The sequence below is a fragment of the Garra rufa genome, chromosome 9 (assembly GCF_049309525.1).
Source record: "Garra rufa chromosome 9, GarRuf1.0, whole genome shotgun sequence".
NCBI lineage: Eukaryota > Metazoa > Chordata > Actinopteri > Cypriniformes > Cyprinidae > Garra > Garra rufa.
In genome coordinates, this window is record NC_133369.1 from 594,510 (window position 1) to 617,379 (window position 22,870).

The window sequence follows — 22,870 nt, forward strand, 5'->3', positions numbered from 1 at the left end:
TAGCATGATAAGCAAGTTATTTGCATGTTGTTAGTATGATTAGCATGTCTTTAGCATGATTTGCATGTTTTTAACATGATTAGCATGTTACTAACATGTTTTAGCATGATTAGGATGTTATTAGCATGTTTCTCGCACAATTATCATGTTACTAGCATGTTGCTAGTGTATCATGATTAGCAGGTTATTAACATGATTAGCATGTTACTAGCATGTTTGGCACAAGTATGTTACTAGCATGTTGTTAGTAAGATAAGCATGATTAGCATGTTACTAGCATGTTTGGCACAAGTATGTTACTAGCATGTTGTTAGTAAGATAAGCATGATTAGCATGTTACTAGCATGTTTGGCACAAGTATGTTACTAGCATGTTGTTAGTATGATAAGTATGATTAACATGTTACTAGCATGTTTGGCAAGTTATTGGCATATTTCTAGCATGATTAGCATGTTACTAGCATGTTGTTAGTATGATTTGCTTGCCAATATAAATAAAGTAACTGTTCAAAAACTCTTTCCTACAATTTTTTTAATTTCATATTTAATCCAAAAAATTAAATATGATTCTCATGTTTCATAAAACTTAATGAACTAACACATAAACTCCACGCAGTTTACTCAAGAAGGTTTAGTTTTGAGAAGCATCATCAGCATCATCAGCAGCAGCAGGAGTGACTCCTGATTGTGTTCACACTGGTGGAGCGCTGAAGCGGAGTGACGCGTTGATCTGATCGGTTATCTACACCAGAGACGCGTCACGGGAAAATCCCGCTTCTGACCTGAAGATGCTGAAGAACTTATTAAAGAACCTAAATAAAGTCCAGATTAGACACAAACACACTCACTCTTCATCATCTTTAGCAGAAGCGAGTCTGGAAACGCGACTGAACATCTCAGCGACGGCAAACAACACATGGTGAGAAAACATTTACAGTAGCGGACGCCGGGGCAAGTAAGTTGTCACACGGCGTAGGCTGCTCCACTGAATATTTCTTTATTACCCGTTCGTCTTTTAACATTATATGCAAAGCCTAAATGACTGTTTACAAAAGCATTAACCTTTTCCAGAAAAGAAAGAAATAGTAGACGCACACTGAGTCCTGTAGCGGGGCATGTTGTCACAGTTGGAAGCTGTTAATTATTATTCTAAGCTATTTTCAGTAGGAGTCAACAGCAATCAACGTATTGTTGTGGCCAACAGCCCCTTAACAGTGTCTTTTGGATGTTCTCTTTTCTCAGTCACTAGTCTGAAAAAAAAAACACTATGAAAAACCAAAACGTGGCCCCTTAAGTGTCTCAAATGAACAAAAACAACAACAGACCATGCTATACATGTCTTTTTTATTCAGAAGACAATAAAATAAGAATAAAGACCCAATCCACTGAAGCATTACAACATTGTTTATCAAAAAGTCAGTTCAGTATCTACAAGCCAAAGTCTTCCAGTAAGCAGCAGCCGTTCAGAACTGGTTTTGCTCAGGTCTCTGGTTTTGAACACAAAAGCACAGATCTGTCCTCAATCCTGTCTGTTAGACAAGACTCTGATCCGATGTCTGTGTTTATATCAAACTCTCATCCAGTTCTTCTGCCTTCTGCTAATTCAGCTTCTCAATTCGTTAGAAAAAGCAAAAGCAAAATGCTTTGAGGTTTTGTACAAACGCTTACAGGCTCATCTGCTTCATTAGGATGCTACGGGAAGAAAAGCCATCTCTGTTTACAAACTTGAAACAGATGAGAGTGTTTAAACATACACTAGTGTTTGAAAATTTGGGTTCAGTAAGATCTATGTTTCTGAAGTCTCTTCTGCTCACCAAGACTGCATCTAGTTGATCAAAAATGCAGTAAAAACAGTAAAAATATGAAATATTATTATGATTTAAAATAGCTCTGTTCTATGTGAACATCTGTTAAACTGTAATTGATTCCTGTGATCAAAGCTGCATTTCAGCATCATCACTGCAGTCCTCAGAGTCACATGACCCTCCAGAAATCAGATTTCAAACCAAACCTGCAATCATATCTGTGGAGGCCTGTTTCCAACAATCAATAGAAAATAAAATAAAAATGGTTATTGCGACTCGTTCTCATAATTCTGGCAGTTCAGAACTGACCTATAAACTCGCAATTCTGAAAAATGAAGTTGCAATTGTGTGATATAAACTACATGATTAGCATGTAACTAGCATGTTTTACCATGAGTGAGATGTTAATACAATGTTTTTTAGCATGATAATCATGTTATTAGCATGTTGTTAGTATGATTAGCATGTTGCTAGCATATTAACGTGTTACTAACATGTTGTTAACACAATTAGCATGCTATTAACATATTATAACATGATTAAGATGTTACTAACATGTTGCTAGCATGATTAGCATGTTACTAGCATGTTTAGTATGTTACTAGCATGTTGCTAGCATGATTAACATTTTGCTAATATGTTCCCTGCTGAAAAAACCAGCATATGCTGGTTAGGTAGGTTTTGGTGCTGGGATGCTGGTTTTAGCTGGTTTATGCTGGTCCTTTGCTGGTTTATGTTGGTCATGTTGCTGGTCAAGGACTAGCATAAACCAGCTAAAACCAGCATCCCAGCACCAAAACATACCTAACCAGCATATGCTGTCTTTTTCAGCAGGGTTTTTAACACAATTAGCATGATATTAACATTGTAACATGATTAAGATGTTACTAGCATTGTTGCTAGCATGACTAGCAAGGTATTATCATTTTTATAACATGATTAACATGTTACTAGCATGTTGCTAGCATGATTAGCATGTTGCTACCATGTTGTTAACCATTAGCATGCTATTAACATATTCTAAAATGATTAAGATGTTACTAGCATTGTTGCTAGCATGACTAGCAAGGTATTAGCATGTTTCTAGCATGATTAGCATGTTACTAACATGTTGCTAGCATGGTAAGCAAGGTATTAGCATGTTTTAGTATGATTAACATGTTACTAACATGTTGTTAACACAATTCGCATGCTATTAACATATTTTAGCATGATTAGGATGTTACTAGCATGTTTCTAGTATGATTAACAAGGTATTAACATGTTTCTAATATGATTAGCATGTTACTAGATGTTTCTAGCATCATAAGCAAGTTATTAGCATGTTGTTAGTATGATTAGTATGTTGCTAGTATCATTAGCGTGTTATTAACATGTTACTAGCATGTTTTCGTATGTTTAAGATGTTACTAGCATGCCGCTAGCATGATTAGCATGATTAACATGTTACTAGCATGTTTTCGTATGTTTAGGATGTTACTAGCATGATTAGCAAGTTATTAGCATGTTGTTAGTATGATTAGTATGTTGCTAGTATCATTAGCGTGTTATTAACATGTTACTAGCATGTTTTCGTATGTTGAAGATGTTACTAGCATGCCGCTAGCATGATTAGCATGTTAGCATTATTAACATGTTACTAGCATGTTTTCGTATGTTTAGGATGTTACTAGCATGCTGCTAGCATGACTAGCATGTTAACATGATTAACATGTTACTAGCATGTTTTTGCATGTTTAAGATGTTACTAGCATGCCGCTAGCATGATTAGCATAATTAACATGTTACTAGCATGTTTTCGTATGTTTAGGATGTTACTAGCATGATTAGCAAGTTATTAGCATGTTATTAACATGATTATAATTTTGTTTGCATTATTAGCATGTTACTAGGACGTTGTTAGTATGTTTAGCATGTTACTGACATATGATATATACTCGCAATTTTGAGAATCAAAGCCAGAATCAAATATAAACTTTGCAAACATTTCTGTGAACATATTATTCTTTTTTTCTCCTCAGATCTAGACTTTATACCTCACAGCTGTGTTTATAGCTCACAGTTATGAGAACAAAAGTCAGAATTGTGAGATAAAAAGTCGCAATTACCTTTTTTATTTTTGATTCAGTGGCAGAAACCCTAGATATCTGATTGATAAAAATAACTCAACAGAAGACCCCCAGATCAGCCGTAAACATGTGTCTAATGCACAAACATGGATCTGATTATGTTGTGGCTGAGCCTCGCTGAACTAAAGCACATAATGATGCTCATCTGCTGATGAAGCTGAAACACAGCTGTCTGTGAGCTCAGAGAGAATAAATAAAGGCATTGAGAGAAACTCTGAGCTCCTCTGGGCTTGGTTTCAGAGATTCAGGCGCTGCGCCACACCCGCGGCCAAACCCATCTCAGAGATAAACAGGTCCAGTCGCCTCACATTTCATCCGCGTGCGCTGATTTGGCTGCGTCCGCACCTGCTTTTCCTGCACCCGCTGCAGCCGTTAAACTCATGGGCAGCGCGTCTGTGTTTCCTTTGCTCACGGCTGTGTCGTTCCTCTGTTCTTCACTCAAATCCTGTGTAAGCGCCAAGTCCTCCGTCTGCTGCAACCTGTCTGCGTCTGCGTCTGCGTCTGGAGGTCTGTGTTCTGATGGGAGCGACTGAAACTCTGAAGACATCTGGTCATCTTCTCCAGGATCCTCCAGAAGCGGAAGAGACTCCACGTCATTCAGGATGTTTCTGGAAATCACTGCACACAAACAAATCAGCTGTCAGTCACAAACACTGCATACTACAGTCAACAAGACTAAAACCACAACATTTCACACCGAGATGTGACCCTGGATCACAAAACCAGTCATAAGGGTCAATTTTATTTTATTATATTTGGTCGAGATCAGGGGTGTGACGAGATCTGACTGGTCTGGTGAGAACGTGACGATATCATGGCAAAACATTTTTCAGTGTTTCCATTAGAGCTGAATGACTAATAGTTAAAATATCAGGATCTCTATTCAAACACCCATGCGATCTTATTCATGAATGACAACGATTCAGCGGAGTCTATTACAACCGTTTCACGCTCCACTGACGCTTATAATGTGAAAGTTATAGAAGACATTCAAATCTGCATTCTTACTGCTGCTGATTCAGAAAGAGCAACACAAACTGTCTTTTTAACCACATAATCATCATCATTTCTTTGTTACAGACATTTAAATAACAGAAGAACTGGGCTAAAAGCTTATAGTTTGGGTATAAACACTTATTGTCTACAGTAGCCATCAAAACCAAAGTATCTTCTAACACGTCTGTAGAGTAATGTTTATCCTCTTCCACCAGGAGAGGGCGACAACTGCACGTTTAAAAAAGTATTTATCATTGAATCATACATTCAAGAGATTCCAATAGTGGAACAAGTCTTTAGTAATTGAGACACTGGCTCCTTCATTTTTTTTTTATTTTGTTCAAATTTAGACTTAAGCAATGAACATTCTGTCAGAACCACTGGTAAATTACATCATTTTGTTTAGATTTCTAATCCTTTTTTTCTTCAGAATCGTGATCTCCAATTTATAAAAGAAAATTGTTTTTCAGTTTATCCAGAATCATGCAGCATTAGTTTACATGTTTATTACTGCGTAAAATTCAACAAAATAGAAGTTTAATTTCATAAAGCACTTTTTTTTTGTTGTTGAATAAATACTATTTTCCCCTATATATTTCATCATTGAAGATTACTTTAAAAAAATCTCGTCTCGTCTTGTTCTCGTGAGATAAGCGTCTCGTCACACCCCTAGTCGAGATACAACTATTTGAAAATCTGGAATCTAAAGGTGAAAAAAATAAAAAAATAAATCAAAATATTGAGAAAATTGCATTTAAAGTTGTTCAAATGAAGTTCTTAGCAATGCATATTACTAACCAAAAATTAAGTTTTTACAGTAGAAAACTTATTAAATATCTTCATGGAACATGATCTTAATTTCCTAATGATTTTTGGTATTAAAGAAAAATTGATAATTTTGACCCATACAATGTATTTTTGGCTATTGCTGCTATTTAAGACTGGTTTTGTGTTCAGGCTCACAAATGATATCTGTGTTCAAACCAGTATTACCAGTTTTGGCACTGGTTGGCCATTATATACAAGAGTTTATTTATAAACATTACATTTTTAAAATGTATTTGAACTATTTAGCTTGTTTTATTTTGAAATTTTAATATTATTTATTTATTTATTTAATTTAACTAGGTTAACTAACAGCTTTTAGTTTAATTTTAAACTTTTTATTGTATTTTTATTTATTTCAACTAGTTTAATACTAAACTAAACTTGATTTTAAATTTATTTGATTTAACTAGTCTTTTTTATTATTATTTTAACTAGCTTAATTAATTTTTTTTATTAAACTAGTTTAATTATACATTTATAATTGAATTTTTTTTATAAACTAGGTTTAATTGGAATCATTAAATGTTATTTTTAACTAGTTTTTAATACTTATTGCAACTAGTTTAATTCTAAACACTGGATTTGACATATTTATTTATAGTTTAATTCTTAATTTATTTTTAACTATTCTAAACTTTACATTTTATTTTTTATTTATTTTAACTAGCTTTAATACAATTGTATTTTTATTTATAGTTTAATTCTAAATGTACTTTTATTCACCTAGTCTAAACTTTAAATTTTATTTAACTAACTTAATTTTATTTTTTATTTAACTCGTTTAATTATACACTTATAATTGTATTTTTCTAAACCTTTAATGTTTTTTATTTTAACTAGTTTTATTGTGGGCTTTAAATCTTATTTTCAACTAGTTTAATTCTACATTTCTAATTGTAGTTTTTACTTACTTCAACTAGTCAATTTTTAACACGGAATTTGATTTAACTAGCTTTAATTTTATTTTTCATAGTTTAATTCTACATTTATTTAACTAGTCTAAACTTTCAATTTTATTTTTATTTATCTTAACTCGCTTAATTTAATTTAAGCTTAATTATACATTTATTAAGTTTATTTAGTTTTTTTTTTCTAAATGTTATTTTTTTTTATTTTAACTAGTTTAATTCTAGGCATTTTTTTAACTAGTTTAATTTTAACTAACATTTCAATGAAACTCAAATTTGTTATATTATATTAATATTCCATAGTATTATCTTCCATAGCGGCTACCGACAACAGTTTGCCTACCAACATTCTTCTTTTGCATTCAACAGAAGACAGAATTTCGAACAGGTTTGGAACATGTTTTCGTGGTGAAGGTGTGCATCTTACCGCCGGACGGAGCGTAACTGTCCTCCACTGCCTCTGAGCGCCGGCTGAAGGGACTGTAACTGGGGAAGATGAGCAGAGCCAAAGAGAAGATGATGATCTGTGAGGAGGAAGAAGACACTGGTGAGATCCACAGCCGCACGTGACGGTCTGGTGTTCGTGTTAATGATCTGTGAGAGACGGATCGCACCATGACGCACGTGCTCGTCTGCGCCGCTTTGGTGGCCGTCTGCTTGATCAAAGCCTGCAGTTTGTGCAGCTGAGCCACAAGAGACCTGAAACACACACCACCACAATGACACAAACTCAAATATGAATATGAGGATCACTACACCTCCTCACCTCAGTGTATTTCTCACTAATGCTGTGCCGCTGATGCCAGAAATAGTGTCTGCTTTGCTCTTTGATGTCACACTTTCTCACTAAATGTGATGCATTTTGTAGCATTTTTGTTTTTGGGAATCATTTGTGTGGTGAATTAGTCTTGTATTCTCCATTAAACACCACAAACACATGATTCCTGTCTGAATCTGAATCAATTCTCAGCTCATTTCACATGCATGACAGTATTTCATTCCTAATCCTGATTTCAAGGTCAGAATTATGATCCACTGACAATAGAAATTGCAAACATGAGCCTGATGTTTTCTGCTTTTGCTGCATCCAAACGGACAAAAATGCAAAAATGCATTAAACACAGAATTTTTCCTCTCCTTTTCAGATTAAATTGTACATTTTGATTAATACATTTGTTTAATTAAACTGAAAATTTTAGGGTCGCACCAAAATGAAAATTCTTGGCTAAAGCTAAAGCTGAATAATGTTAAACACTGGGCCGAAGGCTGATTACCGAATAGTTTTTTCGTGTTTTCCACCACATATTTTGACATTTTTTCACTATTGCTTAAATTAAATAGCCAAAATGTGCTTTTTACAGTTGTGTCTTGCTTTAAAAAAAAAATTAATTACGAAACACCAATTTAAAAATATTTACTTAACACTGAAACGTTTTTAACATTCTAGTAGACATTATAGCCTACCAACAAATTAATAAGTTAGTAAAATAATATTCTTTGGCCATTTTTAAGAGCCGCTTCTTGAATCAGGCATGTGTTTATAATGGACAAATAAATGCAGCCTTGCTGAGCAAAGGAGAATATTAGAATAAATCTATTAATAGAGCTGTTGGAATTATTTTTTTTAATTGTTGGTCTTACTTTATTTGACAGAACAACAGTAAAATGACAATACTAACATTTATGAATGTTGACTTTTATTTAGTGGTAAACCCGCAAGAAGAGCTCAGTCCTAGTTTTTCATACAGTAACCTTTCTCTTCTCATGAAGACATGCGATGCGCTTCTAAACAGTCTCTCGCTGTCGGTCGCTGTCTTTCTCGGACAGTTTTAAATGCTTCCACACTGACCACATGTTTGCTGCATTAGTGCTCGCCTCTATTTGATCACATCACCTCATTGTTCGGTAAAATTTATTTGGCCTTTTCGCTTATTCGGCCGAATCCCAAAAGAGCTTTTTTTCTCTTTTCGGCCTAACAATTTCGCTTGCCGAACATTCGGTGCATCACTTTTGAATGCATTTGAATTTCTTTGTTATTTTGGCAAGTGCATTAAAAGTTGATACAGTAAATGTATATAATTCCAAAAATTGTAAATGTTTTTATTGATATTTCTGAACTCTGTACCATCAGATTAGGTAATATTACGCCTTTATTTTTTAATGCAAATGAGTTCACTCACATGTTGTGTTTCTCCAGCTGGTTGACGGTTCTCTGCAGCTCTTTATTCTGAGCTGAACACGCCACCACCCTAAAACACACAACAGTTCAGGCATTTACATGACATTTCTCATCTACTGACTGCAAACACATACGGCCTCAGTGACGTCAGCTGGAAAAGGAAAACAAAGTCAACACTAGCAGTCAAATGTTTTTGAACAGGAAGATTTTTAATGTTTTTAAAGTCGTCTCTTCTGCTCACCAAGCCTGCATTTATTTGATCCAAAGTACAGCAAAAACAGTACAAATGTGAAATATTTTTTACTATTTAAAATAACTATTGTCTATTTGAATATATTTTAAAATGTAATTTATTCCTGTGATCAAAGCTGCATTTTCAGCATCACTACTCCAGTCTTCAGTGTCACATGATCCTTCAGATATCATTCTAATATTCTGATTTGCTGCTCAAGCTGTTATTATTATCATCATCAATATTTAAAACAGTGGATTACTTTTTTTCAGTATTCTTTAATAAATAGAAAGACCCAAAAGATCACAGTTTATCTGAAATGAAAAGCTTTTGTAACATTACACACTACACTATTCAAAAGCTTGGAGTCAGTACAATTTTTCTTTAGGAAAGAAATTATAGAAATTAAATTTAAACAAGGATGCTTTAACTTGATCAAAAGTAATGATAAAGAAATGTTTAATGTTACAAAAGATTTCTATTTCAGATGTTCTTTTTAACTTTCTATTCATCAAAAAAACCTGAAAAAATTCTACTCAGCTTAATAAATGTTTCTAAACAGCAAATCAGAAATTCTAATACAATATTAGAATGATTTCTGAAGGATCATGTGACACTGAAGAGTAATGATGCTGAAAATTCAGCTTTGAAATCACATTTTAAAATATTCTCACATAGAAAACAGTTATTTTAAATAGTACAAATATTTAACAATTTTACTGTTTTTGCTGTACTTTGAATCAAATGAATGCAGGCTTGGTGAGCAGAAGAAACATTCAAATTCTTACTGTAATGTATTACGTAAAAACCAACTAGTATTTGAGTGTCCCGTCGTCTCACCTGCCCTCCAGACCGTCGATATACTCCTTCTTCCTCCTGCGACTGTCCTGTGCTGACAGTTTATTCCGGATCTTCCTCCTCACTTTCTTCAGAATTCTCTCCTCAGCCTGTGAGAGATCAGTTTGGTTAGAGCTGAATTCCTCACACAAACACAACAACACACACACTCTCACCTTTGTTAAGGGCAGGTTATTGGGCAGTGAGATTCCCTCCTGATCCAGCAGCTTCTGCTCCTCCTCTGTGAGCTGGAGTTCAGGATAAACCTGAGGAGAGATTATGATCAGCATCAGCAGCGAAAGCCTCAGCATTCACCTGAACTCCATCAGAACACACGTACCAAAAAGCTGTCAGGATTCTCAATGTTTTGCACGTCATGAGCTGAAACGTTCTCCATTTTGACGGACGACACCAGCTCGTTGACCACACACGAGTCCGCCAGCAGCATCTGAGAGCTCCACTCGTCTGAACACAGACACATAGAACATCGGTGACTCACAAACCTTTAAAACTCCTAAGTTGTTAATCAATGGTATACTTATCTGTTCATTAGGGGTTCGAATGCGTAGCACTGAAACCTTATTGTAATTATTAGAATGCTCACGGATCAGCGATCTCCAGGTAAAACTGATGGTTCAGACCAAACCGTAAGACGTAGACACTTTAAACTTGGAGGGATGGTAGTACTCACATCGCCAACAATGGGACCAAGTCTTGTCCCAATCGGCCTGACGGGGGCGCTACAGCCATCAAAAGTATGAAAATCACTCATAACTCCTAAACCGTCAGTCACAGACTCAAGTGTCTCATGTCGCTGGAATCCTTGGGTATTTTGGATTTTTTTTGCAAAACCTACTTTTATTACCTACAATAATTATCAAAAAAAGTTTTTCAACTCATCGTCGTAAAGCAACGCCAAAACGTTCAAAAGGGGCAGGGCCACTCCCAGTAAAATGCCTATAACTCCTGAACGGAATGAGATATCTCCGCCAAACTCAGAACACTTATGTAAGAGCTCAATCTGTGGTCACAGGACAAACATTGCAGAGCTTGGCCACTTGGTGGCGCTATAACTATATGTGACAAGATTCCAGCAACAAGCAATTTAAAAAGAACAGATATCACAGATATTCAGAACTGCAGAAATGCACTGCACTCCCAACGAAATGGACACGTTTATAATGTAATTAATTTATTATTGAACCTTTTTAACATTATTAAAATTACACACTGAGTGACTGATACTATCTTTGTTCTGGAATATGCTTGTTGGTTTGCAGTTTTAACGTATATGTTTGCTTTAATGTGTTTTCAAGATCTGAGGTAAGCTATCGGTTGTTGCTTACGGTATGGCTATAAATGTCACGCAATATGATATTCAAACTCACATTAGACACTTTTAACATTGAATATGAACCTGGAATTATCAGTGTCATAATTTGAATGTTGTTCCAGCTGCGACGTTGCAGAAATAGAAACCCTTTCTAAAGTTAGGACAAAAACTCAGATTAATATGGAAAAGATACCTTTTATTGCATGTTGCGGCGTTACGTCGCGTGTAGTTAGGACACAGTATAAGAGGGGGAAAAACATAAAAATGGCTATACCTACGCAACCATTTGTCCTATCAACATGAAAGTCACTGTCTATAAGGACATATGCCTATCTCAAAAAACATGGCCGCCATTGGCTGACTAAGTTTGAACACCTATTAGACAAGGTTAATGGAGGCCGATTGGAATGAAACTTGGTGGGCCTGTTTGACGCATGGCCCCAAAGGTCTGAGAGAAATTTGAAAGAAACTGTCCACTGGGGGGCAACATCACGTTTTTCAAGGGCAAAAATAATTGTGCATTGCACGTTTTTTTTTTTGCATAAATACACAATATTCATATCATACGATAGAACTCCTCATTCTGGAAAACTTTGACTCTAGAACCACTGCTGTCAATCAAATTGTTTGTTAAATAATTGAGAAGATCTCAAAAACCTACTTTTGTGAACTAGACCTAGGTTTAATCGCTCAATCTGGAAAAAAACACTGGAGTACAATTCTTCAGACTCTCTAGGTCAATAACTGTCAAAAAAAAAGTTTAAATTTACTCTTTGGGAAGCTCAAATGGGGTCATTAAAAAGGGGCCTGTCCAAACTTATAAACTAAACTATAAAGCCCAAAGGAAAACTTAAAACTTCACAAAACCTGCTGAGCACATGCGACGGGTGATTCTAAACAAGCATGCACAGTTTTAATGAGATCGGACCACAGCTGGTGCTATAACAGTCAGAAACGTGACAAAACATGGTAAATTATCTGTACTTGCAAAAAAAAAGGCTTGCTACATTTGTGCTTAAATTCCTTAAAGTGTTAAAACCCTGGTAATATTATCATTATTAATATCAGAATTTATGGTGAAAAACTACATTACCCATAATGCTGCTGACTCAAACTGAAACACAAAATGCTGCTCACCCAGCTCTATGGAGATCACGTCCATATGTGGTGCTTCCTGCTCCGTGGCTCCGCCCACACCGCTGATGTCATACACCACCTGATAGACGGCGTTACTGAGGTTCTGCTCGTGGGCTCCGTCTAAGGACTGATCTTCAGACAGACCACTGTCGCTCTCAGACACCGCTGACGTGTACATCTCGTTCGGGTTTATGGCGTTCAGAACCTCCTCAGATTCACTGTCATTCAAACTCTGGAACACAGAGAGTGACGCTTTAGAACGGAAGACACAACCCGGAATATCTGACAGAACGGGAGTCCAAACAGCTGATATAGACATCACAAGCAATCCACACCACTCCAGTCCATCAGTTAACATCTTGAGAAGACAAAAACTGAAACAAATACATCTGTAAATACGAGTCGATAATCCATAATAACACTTCCTCCAGTGAAAAAGTCCATCTCCTGTTGTCTTTTTTTATTTGTTTAGAGCTGTTTTGTCTTGTAAACTGTGCTTGATCATTCTATTTTGAGTGCAATTTGGTGTAGCTTGTCAGTGATTTACGTCTCTGAACGCTCCAGCTGAACGCACCTGATGGAGATTTACTACTAATCAAAGTACCGGCTTCATTGACTAAACGCGCCTCACAACATCGTGCGAGTAATCGTGCAGCCCTATGTGCAGATTTCTCTCCTGATTCAGACCAGATCACTTTTTCACTGGAGGAAGCGTTATTATGGACTCAATGTATTTTAGTTAAAAGTGTCTTAATGATGGTTTGTTTCAGCTTTTGTCTTCTCCAGATGTTAACTGATGGACTGGAGTGGTGTGGATGTTTTTATCAGCTGTTTGGACTCTCATTCTGACGGCACCCATTCACTCCAGAGGATCCATTGGTGAGACAGTGACGGAATGACACATTTATACAAATCTGATCAACAAACAAACTCATCCTAATCTCAGAATAAAAGATTTCCAGCTAATGTTCATTGTTGGTTGGATTACTCCTCTAATGACTCACACAGTGCGGCCCGACGCTCCACTCCTCCGTGTGTCGGTCCAGTCCAGAGTACAGTATTCCAGAACAGGACTCTTCCAGGAGCAGGCCGCTCTCCAGAACCTCCTCAGCATCCTATAATAGACACAACACATTGAAGTCCACTATATGGAGAAAAATCCTGGAATGTTTTTTCCTCAAAAACTTAATTACTTTGCAACTGAAGAAAGAAAGACATGAATATCTTGGATGACAAGGGGTAAGTAAATGATTAGGAGTTTTTACCCAGTAATCCTTTAATGTAAAGTTTGTGCATGTAAGCCCACAGCCTTTAAAGATATGGAGAGAAACTGAAATCCACATATGCAAATAACAATAACATAAACACTTAAATGTGTATTTTAGATGTTTTCATCCATTACTCTGAAATGGACTTTATGAAAAGACAATTAGCACAAAATCTGACCAGTGCATGACAAAAAACAAAACAATGGTTTTGTCTATAGTGTTTTTACAGTATATTTCTGTCTAAGTGACAAACCTGTTTCAGTCTCAGGTTCAGTTGACAGGAGGAGGAGCTCTGCTCCTTTAACAATGAATCCTCTCTCTCTCTCTCTCTCTCTCTCTCTCTCATTCTCTCTCTCATTCTCTCTCTCTCTCTCTCTCTCTCTCTCTCTCTCTCATTCTCTCTCTCTCTGTGGGAGGATCTGAACATCCTGGTAAGGGTTTGGACTTACTGTTGCATACAGGAATAAGAAACACTTTGCTCCAGTTCACTACACTCACTTAAAATGACAGACAATCACTTATAAAGTCTGTTCTGCCCCAGTTTAGTTTCGTTTTACAGAATACATACAATACCAGCATGTGCTATTAAACAAGTGGAGCACACATCTGAAGAATAGAGTAGATTACAGCCACAGAAGCAGCATAAATAACAGCTGATCCGTGTGACGCTCAACCCGAGCTGTCAATCAATGTAAACAAACCGCGCTTATGCTGTTTCCCGGACGTTTTACTCACTCGCTCGGTGGATTTGACGTCCCCGGAGACAATATCTGCTTCTCGCATCCTTCACACACGCGTGTTCGGTTTATTCTGCGAACAAACACGGATATTTCGCCGTGTGGATCCGGATCTTCTGGTTCATTTGATTCAATACAATTCACATCCGCGTTCAGCGTGTGGGCGGGGCTCTGGAGAGACGCTGACCAATAGCGCGTCACGGGCGTTTGCTCACGTACGGAGAGACTAAAAATATTAAACATATTTAGTTAACTCTTGGCTGTTTGTTTCGACTTAAGTGTGTGTTAAAGTTTCTCAATGTCGCTATTCAAGCGTAAATTATTTTTAAGACGTTTTCAGGCGAGCTCACGTGACATCTGTTACTTTTCTCCGCGCTTCTAAGGATGGCCCAATCACATTCGTTTGTGGTTAGCTACATTTTTTTTTTAAATAATTTTATAGCGATTGATGGGAGGATTTATATTACTAATCATGAGGGAAAATGATATAGAGACGGAAAAGTGACTTTTATTTTGTGTGTTATATATGAGTATATATATATGTGTGTGTGTGTGTGTGAGTTATATATGAAAAAGCTTCCAAACAATATTAGTAAACCAAAAAAGTTCACTAATATCGATCTCAACTATTGATTATGTTTATGACATTCTGTCTCTACTCGGACTGCTTACACAATGCTTCGTGTTCAACAACAGTACTAAAATGTAAAGTAAACTGCATTGTGTTCACGGATTTAATTTATCTTTAAATTATAATTTATTTTTATTTCTATACATCACAATATAACAGCTGCAGATATTTAATTCGCGTTTATAATGTTTCCTTGTGCTTGTTTGGACAAGTTGTGAACAGCTGTGACTCATTGATATCCGATTCGCAAATGAATCACTCTTTTGAGCCGAATCTTTTTAATGAATCATTTGAGTTATATTGTTCAATTCTGAAGCGCATACTAGCATACTACTCTTTCTATTCTTTCCATAGAAAGATATGATAAAAGTAGTAAAAATAAACCCCTAGTATGCGGTTGTAATGAGTTCTGAATCAGTCAGAGAAGTGAGTCGTTCACTGAAATGATTCAGATTCGGAATTGGTGACTCACCGTCAGTTTCCCGAAAACAGGAAAAGAAGTGGAGCAGATACTGGAACAAACCTCAGCAAAAAGCCACGATGTTCATCTGAAATATTCACTACGGTTTTGTAAAACACAAGCTCGTTAATGTGGTAGTTAGTGTGTGAATAACGGTCTCGTTTAGTTTAACGCTAGTTGAATCGCGTTTGTTTGTTTGTTTGCACACATGAGCAGAAGTTTGGACTAGAGGAGATTCAAGCACACAGAAGTCAGATCATCTACTTTAGTCTGTGTTTTGGTAAGTCCTGCTGAACTATGGTGAAGTGTTTGCTGTGTGTTTGTGTATTTACTCTGGTTGTGTGATGTTTCTGTTCTCAGGTGTGATGCAGGTGAGGTCCTGATGGACTCCTCAGGTGTTTCTCCTGGGCTTCACATCAAGCTCCTCACTCTGGTGCTGATGCTGGCCTTTAGTCTGCTGTGTGGATTCAGTCCTGTGTGTGTCATGAGACGAGCGACACGCTTCAGCTCAGATCCAGGTCTGATGATGATGATGATGATGATGATGATGCATACAAATCAAAGACTATAGAATCCTTCACCCTTGTGTGACCTTATGGACATTTTTGTCCATTTCAGTTGTGTTTTTTGTTATAAGTGCGCCTGTGTTAAAGGAGTAATTCACTTTCAGAACAAAAATGTACAAATAATGTACTCACCACCTTGTCATCCAAGATGTTCATGTCTTTCTTTCTTCGTTCGTAAAGAAATTATGTTTTTCGAGGAACACATTTCAGGATTTCTCTCCATATAGTGGACTTCTATGGTGCCCTGAGTTTGATCTTCCAAAATGCAGCTTAAATGAAGCTTCAAAGGACTCTAAACGATCCCAGCCGAGGAAGAAGAGTCTTATCTAGTGAAACGATTGGTTATTTTCTAAAAACATTTACAATACTTTTTAATCTCTACACTGTGCTTGACAAGACGAGCATTTGAGGTTAAATAGTATATAAATTGTAATTTATTTATTTTTTTAGAAAATGACCGATCGTTTTGCTAGATAAGACCCTTTTTTCCTCTGCTGTTGAATTTTAAAGCCCTTTAAAGCTGCATTTTGGAAGTTCAAACTCAGGGCACCATAGAAGTCCACTATATGGAGAGAAATCCTCAAATGTTTTCCTCAAAAAACATAATTTCCCTACGACTGAAGAAAGAAAGACACAACATCTTGGCTGTGTTAATGTCAACTGCATACATTTTGGCTCAGGTGTTTACTTTTATTGAAATTTTAATATTTCACCATCATTTCCTTCAAAAAAATCTATTTTATCCTCTATACAAAAAACACTCACACTCAGGACCTTAAGGACAAAAATGTCCAGATTGAAACCCATTAAAACTGCTATTTTTTTTTTTACTTACTATAATACAATGCAATATTTGCTAATAGGCATTTGTTCTATCAGCAAGGCTTCAAAATTTACATTTTTACCATTTTTATTAGATTGTGCTATTTTTTCAAATTTGGCATATCATTTTTTTTTAAATCTAACACTACATAAAAATATAAATGCCTTAAAATGAATGTTGTTGTTCTTCACTGACACACCAAAGGATCTAATAAGCAAAGAAAAAAATTCTGCTCAGCATTTAGTATATGGAAATTAACTTATTTTACATTTTTTCATAAAAAACACCTGGCATTATGTAAACAAACCAGCATTTAAAGGCTTAAAATTCTGAAAGTGAATGAATGTTTGGTATCTATGGATAGAACAGATTCTGGCTAAAAAAAATCCACATCAGTGACAGTGGAAAAAAATATTAATCATATTTTTATGACAGTTTTTGGACATGGATATTTTTTTTTCCATTTTGCACCCATGTGTAACTTTTTTTTTTGACGCACAAGGGTTAAAGGGACTTTGATAGAAATCAAAGAGGCACCTTTCATTCTAGTATCAAAAGACTTGAACAGTAACTTTCTCATGTTGCAAGAATAAAGTCAAAATGTTACGAGAATAAAGTTGAAATAATTAATATTTTTATTAATGCATTTACTGTACTGGATGCAGTTTTGGTGAGAGGAAGAGACTTATTTCAAAAACTAAAAATATTAATCATTTAGAATTTATTCTCGTAACATTTCGCCTTTATTCTTGTAACAATTTGACTTCATTCTAGTATCAGAAGACTAGAATAGTAACTTTCTCATGACTGAAGTGTGCTAATGAAACCTATCCTGTTCAGAAACAATGATTTATTATTTAATCAATTATGTTTTCAGGCTCTCGGCACAGGGTTTTGAGTCTGGCGTCGTGTTTGGCCTGTGGGGTTTTTCTGGCCTCCTGTTTGCTGGAGCTCCTGCCGGACTATCAGAACCACATGAGAGACACCTTCAGCCATCTGCGCATCACTGTGAGTCTCTTCTCATCATATCCAACACAGTCTGGGTTACTGTCAAGTTTGCTTTTTTTTTTGTCAAATGCCAAGTCTGCTTTCTTTGTTAAAAAATACAGTAAAAATAGTGAAATATTATTCTAATGTAAAACAGCTGCTTTCTATGTGAATATCTGTTAAAATGTAATTTATTTCTGTGATGCGCAGCTGCATTTTCAGCATCATTACTGCAGTCTTCAGTGTCACATGATCCTTCAGAAATCATTCTAATAAGCTGATTTGCTGCTCGACAAACATTTTTTATTATTAGCAATGTTGAAAACAGTTATTTTTGTGGAAACTGATACATTGAATTCTTTTTAGGATTCACATGAATAGAAAGTTGAACAGAACAGCTTTGTATGATATAGAAATTAAAATAGAAATGTATCTTGGTTTCTACAAAAATATGATGCAGCATCAAATGTTTTGTAACATTTTAAATTGTAATAATATTTCACAATATTACTGTGTTTTACTGTAATTTTTTATCAAATAAAAGCATTTTTGGTGAGCAGAAGAGACTAGTTTTTTTTTAATAATTTAAAAAAGCTAAATGATTTCAGATGTTTGCAGAGAGATGTATGTACAAAAAAGAATACAACTACAAAATTATATATGTAATTTATGTATTTTTTGTAGTTGAAAGTGTATATATATATATATATATATATATATATATATATATATTATTTTTATAAATTTTTGTGTGTGTGTGTGACACACACACACACACACACACACACACACACACAGTTTCATTATAATTCATTTATATTTTAGCTTGTAAACCATGTTTTTTCCCTCATGGTTAAGAACATGTAGCAGCACAAATGTTTTGTAACATTTTAAATTGTAATAATATTTCACAATATAACTGGTCTTACTGTACTAAATGCAGTTTGGGTGAGCAGAAGCGACTTATTTCAAAAACTAAAAATATTAATTATCTCGACTTTAACTTTATTCTGACAACGAGATGTTCAAATAAAACTTTAAAAATGTTTCGTAAATTGGTAACCTCACATTTCAGCCTTTAAATAATAAAGTAATTTTGTGTATGTTTTTTTTTGAGGATGCAGTTTGAAATCTTTTTCAGAATTGTTTGGTTTGGTTCAAATGAGTCCAGAATATTTCTTCATTCATGCCTGAGTCTCTTTCTCCGTCCGTGCGCAGCTCCACTTCCCGTTGTCCGAGTTCATCCTGGCCATGGGTTTCCTGATGGTGTTGGTGGTGGAGCAGATGCTGCTGGCGTTCAGAGAGCAGACGAGTGACGCGTGTCACGAGAAGCAGGCGCTGATGGACTGTCAGGACAGAGACGCCGCTCCCCATCGCCCCAGAAGAAGCGTCTCCTGGTCGGACGGCTCTCTGGAGGACGGCCGCTGTCACGTGGGTCTGCGCGTGTTCCTGCTGCTGCTCTGTCTGTGTGTGCGAGCGTTCCTGGAGGGCGTGAGCGTGGGCCGTCGGCGCGAGCGTCTGCTGGAGACGTGTGTGACGCTGCTGCTCTATAAGGGCCTGGTGGCCTTCGGTCTGGCCGTGCGTCTGACCCATCACGCTCTCCGCCGGACGCTGCTGGTCGGCGCTCTGCTGCTGTTCTCCGTGGCGTGTCCGGCCGGGATCGGGGCGGGTCTGGCGCTGGACGGGGTGACGGCCGGTCCGCAGGTGCAGCTGGTGCGGTGTGCCGTGGAGGGTCTGACGGCAGGGATCTTCCTCAACGTGTGCGTGCTGGGATCCGTGTGGCAGGAGTTGGGCGCTCCGAAGCATCGCATCCATAAAGTGGCTTTCCTCCTCACTGGCTTCGCTTTGGTTACTGCCATCCTGTTTAGCAAAGTCTGAACTCATTCCGATTCATCATGGGCCTTTTTGAGCCAAAATGATCCACAAATACTAGTTCAGTCATGGGTTCAGATCAATAAATCAGCTCCAAAAATAAATGCAAAACCTGTGCTGATTGAAGGAAAACAAGATGGCAAAAATTGAATGGAGGATTTGGAGATAATACAGCATAATGAGAGATTTACAGGCTATTTTTAGAGCATAGAAAATATAAAAATATACATATGTGACCCTAGACCACAAAACCAGTCCTAAGGGTGCATGTTTTTGACTGGGATTTATACATAAGCTTTCCATTGATGTGTGGTTTGTTTATAATATTTGGCTGAGATACAACTGTTTGAACATCTGGAATCTGAGGGGGCAATAAAAATCTAAATATTGAGAAAATCACCTTTTAAAGTTGTCCAAATGAAGTTCTTAGCAATGCATATTACTAATCAGAAATTACATTTGATATTTATGGTAGAAACTTTACAAAATGTCATCATGGAACATGACCTTAATATCCTAATGGTTAAAGTCTGAACTCATTCCGATTCATCATAGCCCTCACTGATCTGAGTTTTCGAGCCAAAATGATCCACAAGTACTAGTTCAGTCAAAACTGAGGCTCATGAGTTCAGATCAATGACGCACACAATAAATCAAAACCTGTGCTGATTGAAAGAAAACAAGCTGACAGAAAGATCGAATGGTGGATTTGGAGATAATACAGCATAATTGAGAGATTTACAGGCCATTTTTAAAAGGTTGCTCATTTTTGAGCCAGCACCAAAGGATTTTGAGCACAGCAAAGGCTTAAGACCAAGTAAAGAAAATATGGAAATATACATATGTGACCCTGGACCCCTGAGATTTATACTCGACTAAATAAGCTTTGCATCGATGTCTGGTTTGTTAGGATAAGTTCTTATTTTTTTGAAACTGAGTTTTTTGAAACTGAGATTTATACATCATCTATAATAAATCAGCTTTCCATTGATGTCTGGTTTGTTAGGACAGGACAATATTTGGCTGAGATACAACTATTTGAAAATCTAGAATCTGAGGGTGGAAAAAAATCTAAATATTGAGAAAATCACCTTTAAAGTTGTCCAAATGAAGTTCTTAGCAATGCATATTACTAATCAAAAATTAAGCTTTGATGTTTTTACAGTATAATATTTTCATCTTAAAATCTTAATGATTTTTGGCATAAAATCAATAATTTTGACCCATACAATGTATTTTTACCTATTGCTTCAAATGTACCCACGTAAGACACATACATAGTATTTTTGCCTTGTTTTCCAGCTCAAATGTCTATATATTCTTAAAGCAAGATGCATTAATACGTACAAAATAATGTCGTTTTCTGAGAAACTGATCTAAATGAAAATAAAACAAGAACAAATATCTGTCAATAGAATCCGAACTCGAAGATTAAACTAGTTTTCATTCTGCGATGACAGATTTTTGTTGTTGTTTTACTCACTTCTGTTCAATTTCTCAGAAAAAATGGATCTCGATTTAAGAATGCTTAGAGAAATTTGTACTGGTAAACAGCAAAAAACTGACACATATAACAGTTTGTTGCAGTAAATATATCATCTCATGACTTTATGAATCTTTAAGACTTTTTTGGTTTTAATTTGTGGAAATGAAGACTCTTCAAGAGCAACAGAAAGCCTGTATTAGATTGAAGGCAGTGAGATGCAGCTGATCCGGGATCATAACACAAGCTCCTTCATGATTTCAAATCATGCAAACATGAACCTTTTTGTTACAATCTAGTTTAGTTTGCTTAGTTATGTATTTCATTTTTATAATAATCACGTCGGTCACTTTCACTGCTGTTTCTCTTTTTGTGTTTTGATTTATGAAAAATAACCAGAAAGCATACTAAGAGTTGTTTATTTACAGTGGAGAGATCATGAGAAGAACATGAACTACTGGCACTGCTTGACATTTCTGCTGTTTTAGCTCAGATATCCTGCATTTTATATTAATGTGTATTAGATGAAGTATTACAGTATCTGATTCTGTATTCTTGTGTGAATGTATATGATCCTGCAGCAGTCCAACATACATCTGTAAACTGATTTCATGTTTGTTATGCTCACGCTTCAAGTGTTTATGACAGTATTTGATCATAATAAACGGCTGCTGGCGTTACTCACTGTGTTTGACACACATTACTCATCAGATACTCAATTACTCAATATCTGAACCTCCAAACATCTGCTATAATGACTCATTTTCAAACTGTTTATTTAGAGAAATTAGGAGTGGCTAATTAAGTAGTTTACTTATGGAAATATTCTGAATTATCTCTATAATATTCATTTAATTAAAATAAATATGATAATGGTGAGTTTGTGTTTGTTGAGAATGTACGTTTTTGTGTTTATGTGTGGTGAGCAGTGTTGAGAGTAACAATCAGATTACTTTTCTTAACTAACTAGTGAAGTAACACAATACTTTTTCATTTACAAGAAAAAGTTACTTTGTTTTCCACGTATTGACTGACAGCTCTAATGTTGCCATGTTGAGAGAAATCGTCCCTCTGCTGTACAGACGAGAATACACACTTCTTTCAGCCCAAGGCTTATTCATTTCACTTTCGGAGTCAAAGGATGTTTAAAATTGCCAAAAATAGAACTTTTTATATATTAAAAACCAAAGTAGATTACTTACAAATTGTAACCTGTTACTGATTCCAAATGACATGAATTCAATTGTAATTAAACACATTTTAGGTAATATAATCAGCCTGATTTTAGATTACTTTTGATCTATCTCGCTTGATTTAAATTGAATAATCTTGTACCATACTGACATAAAAATAAAAAAGAGTAAGAACATATATTCCATTTGTTGTTATTAACAATGGTATGCTAATAATTAAATCATTAAAAAATGTTAAAATTAAGACAAATCAATCTAAAAAAATGAAATATTTTATTTGTCATGGTACCATAATCGACGTCAGAGAACCAATGAACATGCAAATGTAATAATTATTAAAATAATCATTTTAAAATCTCAGGGGCACTTCAAGCAAATAAATGAAGTGAAAGAGGATCAGATGACAAAAAAGTGTGGTCTTTCAAAGACGTTAAACATGGTTAAATAATACATCAGTAGTTGATCAG

General features: G+C 35.8%; 3 protein-coding genes across 3 annotated transcripts in view; 2 read left to right on the forward strand and 1 right to left on the reverse strand.

Annotated features, from left to right (window-relative positions):
- Positions 1-22,870, forward strand: part of dennd4b (DENN/MADD domain containing 4B) — a 116,492-nt gene that overhangs the window by 17,542 nt on the left and 76,080 nt on the right. The window lies entirely within an intron of this gene.
- On the reverse strand, positions 4,236-14,519 carry creb3l4 (cAMP responsive element binding protein 3-like 4). The gene is made up of 10 exons (XM_073847370.1): positions 14,387-14,519; positions 13,388-13,498; positions 12,384-12,615; positions 10,254-10,378; positions 10,090-10,179; positions 9,917-10,023; positions 8,846-8,914; positions 7,280-7,364; positions 7,093-7,189; positions 4,236-4,551 (listed from the first exon to the last, which is right to left on the reverse strand). The coding sequence occupies exons 1-10, from the start codon at positions 14,432-14,434 to the stop codon at positions 4,238-4,240; spliced, it is 1,278 nt and encodes a 425-aa protein (XP_073703471.1). The 5' UTR covers positions 14,435-14,519; the 3' UTR covers positions 4,236-4,237.
- Positions 15,512-21,890, forward strand: slc39a3 (solute carrier family 39 member 3). Its single transcript, XM_073847184.1, has 4 exons — positions 15,512-15,759; positions 15,840-15,997; positions 17,746-17,876; positions 19,074-21,890. Exons 2-4 carry the CDS (start codon positions 15,862-15,864, stop codon positions 19,731-19,733), a joined length of 927 nt encoding a protein of 308 aa, XP_073703285.1. The 5' UTR covers positions 15,512-15,759; positions 15,840-15,861; the 3' UTR covers positions 19,734-21,890.

What these genes read in the sequence shown, in the direction of transcription:
- slc39a3 (XM_073847184.1), top strand. Translation starts at nt 15,862, where the DNA reads ATGGACTCCTCAGGTGTTTCTCCTGGGCTTCACATCAAGCTCCTCACT. An exon ending in ACGCTTCAGCTCAGATCCAG is followed by an intron (nt 15,998 to 17,745) that starts GTCTGATGATGA and finishes TTATGTTTTCAG; the next exon opens with GCTCTCGGCACAGGGTTTTG. An exon ending in TCAGCCATCTGCGCATCACT is followed by an intron (nt 17,877 to 19,073) that starts GTGAGTCTCTTC and finishes GTCCGTGCGCAG; the next exon opens with CTCCACTTCCCGTTGTCCGA.
- creb3l4 (XM_073847370.1), bottom strand. Translation starts at nt 14,434, where the DNA reads ATGCGAGAAGCAGATATTGTCTCCGGGGACGTCAAATCCACCGAGCGA. An exon ending in AGAATCCTGACAGCTTTTTG is followed by an intron (nt 10,180 to 10,253) that starts GTACGTGTGTTC and finishes ATCTCTCCTCAG; the next exon opens with GTTTATCCTGAACTCCAGCT. An exon ending in ATAACCTGCCCTTAACAAAG is followed by an intron (nt 10,024 to 10,089) that starts GTGAGAGTGTGT and finishes GATCTCTCACAG; the next exon opens with GCTGAGGAGAGAATTCTGAA.